Raw genomic sequence first — 10,352 nt, forward strand, 5'->3', positions numbered from 1 at the left:
AACAGACAGCCAATAGTCTGAAATAGGACTCGGCATACCCTCACAGACGACCCTAAGTATTCCATTGTTAGAGTCCCTAATCCTTTCCCAAAAGGATGCTACACGAGCTCTAAGAATACAATAAAAGTCAGGCACTCCCGATTCGGCGAACATTGTCGAAACGCTGCATTACCGCGGTAGGCCCATGAGTATTCGGAAAGCATCGTTGTATTGCACTCTTATGGCAGAAAATGACTTTTTGAAAAATTGTCCAGAGCTGGCACGTGTAGAAACTTATGACTAAAGACTCAAAAATCCCTCAGTGTTAAATCTAAGTCTTCGAACAGTGCGTGTTGCCAGTGATGACCTATGGCTCCGAAACATGGTCGCTAACTATATGCCTCATAAGAAGGCTCAGAGTCACTCAGCGGGCGATGGAGAGAGCTATGCTCGGACTATCTCTACGTGATAAAATCAGAAATGTGGAGATCTGTAGAAAAACCAGAGTTACCGACATAGCTCAACGAGTCGCGAAGCTGAAGTGGCAATGGGCAGGGCACATATCTCGGAGAACCGATGGACCTGTTAAACCCATATTTTGCATTTTAGAACCTAAACCTAACCTTTCTAGCGGCTCCTAGAGAGTCCACCGGGGTAGCCATTCCAGCACCTTGGAACCCCAACGCCCATCGGTTCTCTTTTCAACTCGGTTCGCAGACACAATTACGAAATGTATAAGCTTTGGGCGTTACTAGATGGCAGTTTTCCTAATTAAACGCTCAATCAAAAAAAATCTGACGCCACTCTTAGAGATTATTTCCGAGCTCCAAACATCCCAGTACCTACTGTAAAAATATATAGAAAATTTAAGGATCGATTGGGGTAAATTGTTCCGGGGAACAACCAGCCCCTTTGGGAGGGAACTTGTAGCCCCAAATTTTATTTTTGGATAAAAACTGTCATGCTAGCAAACTAACAAATTCAATTGAAAAAACATTCAAGCTATAAAATACCTCACAAATGCCACTCTAAAATTGGAAAGATGCACATAAATCGGTCAATAATAAAGAAAAATAGACCAAAAAGTTTAATTACGAAAAAATTTACTCACGTGGTGTTCTAATAGCACAGTACACACAGCCACTCTTTCGCCGCCGTCGAAGCAACTAAGATGGCCGCCAAAGTGGCGCGCCGCCTGCTGCTTCAACGATGCACTTCACGTGTATTGCTATCTCTTTTCTTTACAAAGTTATTAATGTCGGAACAATGTGCCTCGTGAACTTTCTGCCCCGGCCTCCCCTAACCGTTGCAAGGCAAATTTTACTTAGGGTGCTCCTAAGTAGAATTTGCCTTTTAACGGTTACGCTAAGTCGTCGTTAATGGGTCAAAGTTTTGCAATCCTCCCACTGTTATCGGAATAACCATTATCTACATCGTTACCAAATTAACGTTATCATAAATAAAACGCAAGAAGGTTAGGTACATAAGGGTACTCGAAAATGGGATGCCGTTGTATTACAGTATTCATTAATTTTAGTTGTAGTAGAATCTGTTTTTAACCCCCTACGCAACGACGGGTGCTATAAGTTTAACGTGCGTGTGTGTGTTTGTTTTCTGTCTGTGTATACGCAGCACCCGAACGGATAGAGCGATTTTGATTTAGTTTTTTTGTTTCAAAGACTTCTTCGATATATTTGATAAATCATATATAATTCATACTCTTTAAAGATATGTAATTGATCCTGAGAATTGGACATTGATATATGTTTTAATGAATTATAATATTCTTGACAATAAACAAAATTGTAAATTGTAAGTACTTTAAGCGCCTATTAAACATAATAACGAATATTGGATAGAAGCAGGCGTTACTTTGCGTAAATCCATGATATATTATCAAAATTAAGCTTAATTTGCTATACTCCGCGAAAAGCAGGAGAATCTGTGTGGTGTAATTTATAATTTCTTCAATCCTAAGACCTAACATTATTAGACTTAACAATTATTCATTGTAAAGTCAACATCTCCTGATGATGCTCCGGTTTCGGAGCGAAACGTGCGTAGAGGGTATATTGCCGAAGATCTGTTTGGTGTGGGGTATAAGGATTGAAGAAATTATAAATTACACCACACAGATTCTCCTGCTTTTCGCGGAGTATAGCAAATTAAGCTTAATTTTGATAACATAATAACGAATTCAACTGGATTTTTTCTGACCCACACAAGATAATTTTAATAATACTTATTATAAAAAAAACTGTTTTAAGTAATTTCAACCATATTGCAATCCACGATGGGGCTTCACCTATATATGTCTATCTATTCAATAATGAGTAGTATTGTGTGCTGTACATGAAAACGATAAATAAATGAATAAATGAAAATCTGTTCAAGATGGCGCCGCAAAAAAGTGTTGGAATACATTCTTACAACTCTCTCAATCAAATAATAGGGGCTTGACATGTAGAATACAAAAATACACTGTGACAAATTATAAATCCAATACCTATGGCCGTCACAACAAAATGGCGAATTACTCGCCCTTCTGTTTATTACTAAGTAAATGGCCCACTTGATGGAAACTGGAAAACCTATAAACATGGCCTAAGCAGGGCATGCAAGGAACTCGTCAGCCGCTAGTTATTAATATATGCTTGTTTCATCAAACGGCTGAACCGTTTTTGATGAAACTTTGTGTTTTTGATGTAAAACATCTATAGGCGGCCGGTAAACCTGATTTGGCGTGGCGACACAGGCCGTAGCGACGCATCGCCACGCTATGATTGAATTTTTGTATTTCGTATGTAACAATAAATGAATATTAATTTTGTAATAAAACAGTCATTATTAACCGACTTACAAAAGGTGTGGTTATCCATTTGGTTGTATTTTTTTTTTAATTTGTGGAACAAATTTGTAATGCTTTATCTTTTCATTATGCAACATCGGGCATCTGCCAGGCGTCCCTTGACGGCTCACACGTTTTTTTTTAAATATTTTATAGCTATAATTGCATTTTCGGTAGAAGTAAGCATTTTTGACAATAGTACTTCCCCGGACGAGCTGTCTCTAAAAGGTCTACTACTTCTAAAAACCTATTTGTTTGTTTCTTCAGGATCTCTCATACTTTTCTCTCTCAAAATTTTTTTTTCAAATAATAGTAGGTTCGTTTCAATGATTTAGCTTTCCATTCTTAAATAAATGGTTAAAATCGATCCAGTAGTTTATGAGAATCTTAATATATATAAATCTCCTGTGACGATGTTTGTCCGCGATGGACTAATAAACTACTTAACCGATTTTAAATAAAATTGGCTCACCGTGAGCAGTCTGGTCCAACTTAAGAGATAGGATATCTTAGATCTTTAATTGTAGTCGCAATTTTATTTTATTGCAAATTATTTGTCACATGTTATATATATATGTATATATATACTACAATACTCACTTAAGGCTAAGCGATACTGAATACTTTAAAAACAAAATCAAACGCAGACGAAGTCGCGGGCAACAGCTGGTATTATTTATATATTTATTTGTTCCATAAATTGTGATTGTGAACATAAGATACATGAAGTGTACAAAGGAAAGCTTATATATAAGAGATCTCTTCCAGCTACCCCAGGATGTGAGTAAGATGATTTAATTGTGGTATAGGTCAAATAAAGGTACAATATACTACATAATAACTACTAAGGATATAATTATAACAAAATTCTACATACTAATACAAATAATAATACTGGGTATAAACCAACAAAAAAACTCTTCCTCTTTATGTTATTCCTGTGACCTTGTATGTTAATGTTTTAAAACAGTTTGTAGTGGTATGATTTTAATTGTGTGGTTTTAAAGGTTTTTAAGCATCAAAATTCAAAATTCATTTATTTCAAGTAGGCCTAATATAAGCACTTTTGAAACGTCAAGTATGTCTGTTTGTAGTGACTCTACCAGTTCGGAAGGCAGATTCCACCGAGAAGAAGCCGGCAAGAAACTCAGCAGTTGAATAGGCATCTTCTAGGCAAGCGCGCATCATCTTAGGCTGCATCATCATTTACCATCAGGTGTGATTGCAGTCAAGCACTTGTCTATATACTTAAAAAAAAAAAAAAAAAGTTGCTCTTTTCCATCAACAATTCACATTTTAACATTCATTTTTCTATCTTATGAGAGATAAAAGCGGGGCCGGATACTTCCAAGCAACCTTGTCATCAAGAAATTCATCAATTGTAGGTATAGTTACCTCGCTGTAATAAATGAGTTTAAAACATATTCTTTAAACTTATGCATTGGTAGGTCCAAAATCACCTTAGGATCATCCTCTATGCTACTACTACCTACTGCGATCACCGATCCATCTGTCCAGCGTGGTGATTATGGTCCCCCCCCTTTTTCTTCAACTGCTTGCGGCTCATGTTTGCCTGGTACCTGTTGTCACGATCTATTGTGACGCCGCTGTCTAGATCTCCCAGCAAGCATTTGTCGCCAAGATCAGCAGCACTGTTCTTGTTGGAGTAAGTTAGCATCTTCTGGTTGTATAATTAATAATAAATAAATAAATATACTACGACAATACACACATCCCCATCTAGCCCTAAAGTAAGCGTAGCTTGTGTGAAGGGTACTAAGATGACTGATGAATATTTTTGCCACTTTTCGCTGCCCACTGCGCCAATCGGCCGTCGAAATAACCACCCGATGATTGTGATATGGTATAAAATCTTCGAAAAATTCAAAATTCAAAATTCAAAATTCATTTATTTCAAGTAGGCCTAATACAAGCACTTTTGAAACGTCAAGTCTGTCCGTGTGTAGTGACTCTACCACCGGTTCGGAAGGCAGATTCTACCGAGAAGAAGCCGGCAAGAAACTCAGCAGTTGCTCTTTTCCAACATCAAAAATTTACATTTTATATTTTAACATTCATTTTTCTATCTTGTGAGAGATGAAAGCGGAGCCGGATGCTTCCAAGCAACCTTGTCATTAAGAAACTCATCAATTGTATAATAACCTCGCTGTAATAAATGTGTTTTAACACATTCTTTAAACTTATGGATTGGTAGGTCCAAAATTACCTTAGGAATCATATTATAAAAGCGTATACTCAATCCCACAAATGACTTCTGCACCTTTCGCAGACGATATGCAGATGTCACTAATTTATGACCATTTCTTGTAAGTCGACTGTTTATATCCACTTTTTGTTTATAAAGACTAATATGTTGTCTTACAAATACTATATTGTTATAAATGTATTGTGAGGCTACCGTAAGTATACCAATTTCATTAAATTTTTCACGGAGGGATTCACGTGATTTAAGTTTATATATTGACCGTACAGCTCTTTTCTGCAATATGAATATAGTTTCAATATCAGCAGCTTTGCCCCATAATAAGATCCCGTAAGACATCACACTATGAAAGTACGCGAAGTAAACAAGTCTTGCTGTTTCTACGTCAGTAATCTGTCTAATTTTCCTGACGGCGTAGGCAGCCGAGCTTAGTTTACCTGCTAGTGTATCTATATGGGTACCCCACTGAAGCTTACAATCCAAGGTCATGCCCAGAAAAACTGTGGAATCTTCCATTTTTAGTGATTCTCCATTTATTATTATATTTTTATTAACTTTCTTTACATTTGGTAAAATAAATTCCACACACTTAGTTTTTTTTGCATTTAAAAGTAAATTATTGACAGTAAACCAGTGCGACACATGCGACATAGCACGGCTTACATCGTCAGAGTTGTCTCTACCTCTATCAGTTTTAAAAATTAGAGATGTATCATCAGCAAACAGTACAATGTCACAGGTTTCACTGACATGGTGTGGTAGATCATTTATATACACCAAAAATAGAAAGGGACCCAAGATTGAACCCTGTGGGACACCCATTGACGTAGCCGACCCCTGCGACTTAATGTCTTTTATGCAAACCCTTTGGGTTCTGTCACTGAGATAAGAGGCAACCAAATTTAGTGCAACGTTTTTGATACCATAATGGGCTAGTTTAAGAAGCAAGGTTTTATGATCGACACAATCGAATGCTTTGGATAGATCACAAAAAACACCAATGGCATTCTGCGAACGTTCCCAGGCATCGTACACATGTTTTAAAAGTTTAGCGCCTGCATCCGTGGTGCTACGACCTTTAGTAAAACCGTACTGCTCCGGATGTAGTAAGTTATTTACATTGAAGTGATTCAAAAGTTGATTTAATATAATTTTTTCAAAGACCTTACTAAGAGCTGGTAAGATTGAAATGGGTCTGTAATTGTTAATGTCGTTTTTATTGCCAGATTTAAATAGAGGTATAAGTTTACTATGTTTCATTAAATTTGGAAAAGTACCTCTATCAACACATTCATTAAAAAGTATGGCTAAGTAAGGGGCAATAACGTCTATAATGTTAGATATTACCATTACAGACATACCCCATAAATCACCGGTTTTTTTCTGTTTCAACAACTTAAAATTCTTTATTATATCATATGCAGATATATGTTTAAAATTAAATAAAACGTTGCACTCATTAACGTTGTTCCTCAATAAACTCTGAGCTGCAGTAGGTGAAGAATTAAGTGAATCAGTCAACAAAATAGGAACACTCTGAAAAAAGTTTTCAAAGGTACTTGCAACCTCACTGTCAGCGGTAACTTTATTATCATTAATAATTAATTCAAAGTTTACGTTGCGAGATTTAGCTTTCCCAGTTTCATTATTAACAATTTTCCAGGTTGTTTGTACTTTGTTATCCGATTTTATGATTTGATCCTTAAAGTATAGCGACTTAGCATGAAAGCAAACGTTCTTAAACGTTTTAGAGTACATTTTTACGTGTTGTAGGAAAGCTGGAGTATGGTTATATTGTTTTTCACCATAGAGCTCATACAAATTATCTCTACTTTTGTATATGCCAATAGTTGCCCAATCGCTAAACTTTATTTTATTGAAAAACTTTATTTACTTTTATTGAAATCTATATGTTTGAAATTGAATATTTTGTTAAATTCATTTTCTATAATATTAAAGAGCGTACCATAAATGCTGTCAGGATGACCGTTCTTAAAGACAAGGGCAGGAATTTTGGATGATATTTCACCTTTGAATCGCGTCAATTTGCTCTTAGTTATCGGCCTACACTTGACGATATGTTTATCTTTGTTTATATTATTCAAAACAGTAATTTGTTGGCCACAATGATCTGATCTTAAGTTGGTTATTATCGATTTACCTAAGATATCACAGTTGTGAAAAATATTATCTAAACACGATGCTGAGGTTGCTGTGATTCTAGTAGGTTCACTAAAAGCATAATTTAAATTAAAACATTTAAATAAGTTTAGCAACCTAGTCGTAGTTGCATTACTAAGTAAAATATCAACATTAAAATCCCCGCATACTATTGCTTTTTTTGTGGATACAGACAATCGCTTAAGCACATCTTCCATTACATCCTCAAAAAGGCTAAAATCACCTGAGGGGGGACGATATACACACACTATTATAAATCGCTCCAGCTCCACACAAGATAGTTCTACAGTGCGTTCAACAGAAAGACTAACTATGTCTTTTCGCTCCTTACAAGTTATATTATTGTGTACAAAAATTAAGGACCCACCATGAATTGCAGTCCTTCTGAAGAACACACTTGACATTTTGAAATTCCTTAAGATAACTGCTGGATGTGCACCAGTGAGCCAATGCTCAGTAATACACAGAATGTGTATATTGAGTTTTTCCACAAACAGTTCTATTTCAATTTCTTTGCCGGTTAAGCTCTGTATATTTTGATGTACAATGTTCATATTGGAGAGCTTCTCCGTTGTCTGGCTATCTAGTTTAAATAATTATAAGAAATTTTCTTAGTACTTGAACAAGTACTTGGGTCATTATCAGAAATATTGGTACCTAAAGTACAATTTGTAAAGTTGTCAATAGACTTAGTTACAACACTTGTAACTGTATCATTTAAATTGTAAGCTAATAATGAGGCTATATGTTGCTTACATTTTTTTGACAGATAAAAAGTATCCCTAGTCAATAACAGTGGTGAAATAAATTTATTCACATCAAAATAAAAAACTGCCTCACTATGACGGCATGTCAAGTTATAAATTAATAAATTTAAATTATAAATTTGCTTATTTCGCTTAGAACTAAGTGTGCCACAGTACGGAAAGGCACACATAACAAATCTACATTTAGATTTTTCATGCAAAGCCAGCAATTTTTCTACACATCTTATAATTTGTGTCTTTTTTACATTTAAGCTGTCTCCTAACAAAAATATAACATTTTTATTCACATCTAAACTGTCTATGTTCAAACTATCAATAAGATAGTTCCCTTTACAATGTTGTCAAGATTTAAATTTTGGATTGGGAAATGACTTTCATTTAAGAAATAAAATACACATAGATTTCATATATTTTTATTTAACAGGCAATGTATCGCCCCAATTGCTAGATCTGGCACACCTATACGTAGACTGATCATATTTTCCCTTTGAAAAAATAATTTCCTTCAGCTCACCATTTTGCGTACATAACCTACAAATTGTATGCCCTGACCTAACTATGGGTGCCCTTACGATTCTCGGCCATTGAGGGTCATCTGACGGCCTATCACCTTTTCTTAAAATGATATACGAGAATAAATTAGCCATTATTTCTACTTTTGAGGGAAATCCTAGGGTTTCATATTTAATTAAGAAGTTACAAGGTGTCTCAAGTTCCAAATATCTCGGACACACATTGTTGTTAGGACATGGAGCAAATGCATAGCCTTTTTCCTTGCAGCCATTTAGTATGAACTCTCTGGCTTCGTTGACAACACGAAATCCAGCATTTGAGCCATGTTCAACAATAATTAAAAAGTCTTCAGTTTTATTCCATAGTTTTTGTATTGTTTCTAGACGACTTTGCATACTAGGCATTTCGAATAATGAAAATGCTGAAAGGACAATGTTGTATTTCAAATCAACTGACGCTGGGAGAAATTGTCTTTGGTGATACGATTTAAAGGGCATTACTACGTTATCTCTTCCTTGACACAAAATAAGTCTGGCGAGATCATTCATATGGGTGGACGTGTCAACTGTGAAATAGTCAAAAATATCATTTTTCCAATACGTATTCACAGCCCACGTGCCCGTACCGACTCCTGAACCAAAGTCAAAGAAGCTTCTAGGCGTATAATCAGGTAATCTACGTTTGATTTCGTCAAGTATACGTACTAGGGCAGCATATTCTGGAGGAGCTCTCGCCATCAAGTATTGCAAAGAAGTAGCTTTATCATACGATATATTGCCCCATCGGTAAACGTTTTTCTTTAGAACGTTAAATACTGTTGTATCTATTTTCTTATTACAAGTTTCTACCTCCTCTTGTGTAAGTTCTTTGTCCATTTTCGATAAAACTCTTTTCGAAACAGTTTCGTGTATCTTCGAGGCTTTTCTACGGATATCATCATCTTCTGGTGGGAGTAAGCGCGAATGTATGTAGTTATTTAACTTCACACTTTCTTGTTGATACGATTTAGCACCGGAGTCTTGTAGAATAAGTTTTATAGCCTTTTGTATATCGGGTGGTATTATAGCAACTTTAACTTGTGACCTGCCAGGATGTTTTCTTGGTTTGTATTCCTGTCTATTAAAGCCTTCACGTAAACTGGAATCGATTTCTACTCTTGTGGAATAATTTGTATATATTGATAACTGGGAAAATTTAATTTTTCTAAACATTTTGTTTTGTTTATAAATAAATTGTTGAACTTAACCTATAACTTTACTTTTGACAAATTCTAGTTCTCACAGAAAGATTGGCAGCTCTAGGTTCTAGTGTTTTCGAGCAACAGATTCATTCACTTTAAAAGCCAAAATCCTGCATGCATATAAACACTCAATAATAAGAATATTATGGCAAGCTTAATGGTCATATTTTTCTTTCAAATAAAATTTCATAGTGCTTTTTAAAATCCCTACAATGACTACGGACTGGCACGTGTGCCCGTCAATGCTTGAATCGGCTACTTTTTGATTGATTAATTTGATTTATGCTACTATTTGAGTAGTTTCTGTCGCAGAATTATGAAAATTATGGAGGGTAGAGGTAAGGAGAGTCATCTGTGTATATGAAAAAGTGTCGTCAAAATGTATTAAATTAGGATGGCGCCACATTTGCATCAGGGTAACTCTTAAAAGAAGCGCCAAATATAAATATTGTTAGAGTAGGCTTGAAAAATAAACAAGGAAGTATGGAGATACAAGGAAGTAAGGTTATATTTACCACAATATTTTGTACAACGTAAGTTGTTGAAATTCTCAATAATTAACTACTTTAGTCGATAATGACATTAAAGTTTTTAACTCGG

General features: G+C 35.4%; 1 protein-coding gene across 1 annotated transcript; it reads right to left on the reverse strand.

Annotated features, from left to right (window-relative positions):
* Window positions 1-8,396: 8,396 nt before the first annotated feature.
* On the reverse strand, window positions 8,397-10,052 carry LOC120635114 (methyltransferase-like protein 17, mitochondrial). Its single transcript, XM_039906033.1, has one exon. The coding sequence runs from the start codon at window positions 9,721-9,723 to the stop codon at window positions 8,413-8,415; it is 1,311 nt and encodes a 436-aa protein (XP_039761967.1). The 5' UTR covers window positions 9,724-10,052; the 3' UTR covers window positions 8,397-8,412.
* Between the last annotated feature and the right edge of the window lie 300 nt (window positions 10,053-10,352).

Source organism: Pararge aegeria, chromosome 26 (genome assembly GCF_905163445.1).
Source record: "Pararge aegeria chromosome 26, ilParAegt1.1, whole genome shotgun sequence".
Taxonomy (NCBI): Eukaryota; Metazoa; Arthropoda; class Insecta; order Lepidoptera; family Nymphalidae; genus Pararge; species Pararge aegeria.

Coding starts and splice junctions, on each gene's coding strand:
- LOC120635114 (XM_039906033.1), bottom strand. CDS start 9,723: ATGTTTAGAAAAATTAAATTTTCCCAGTTATCAATATATACAAATTAT.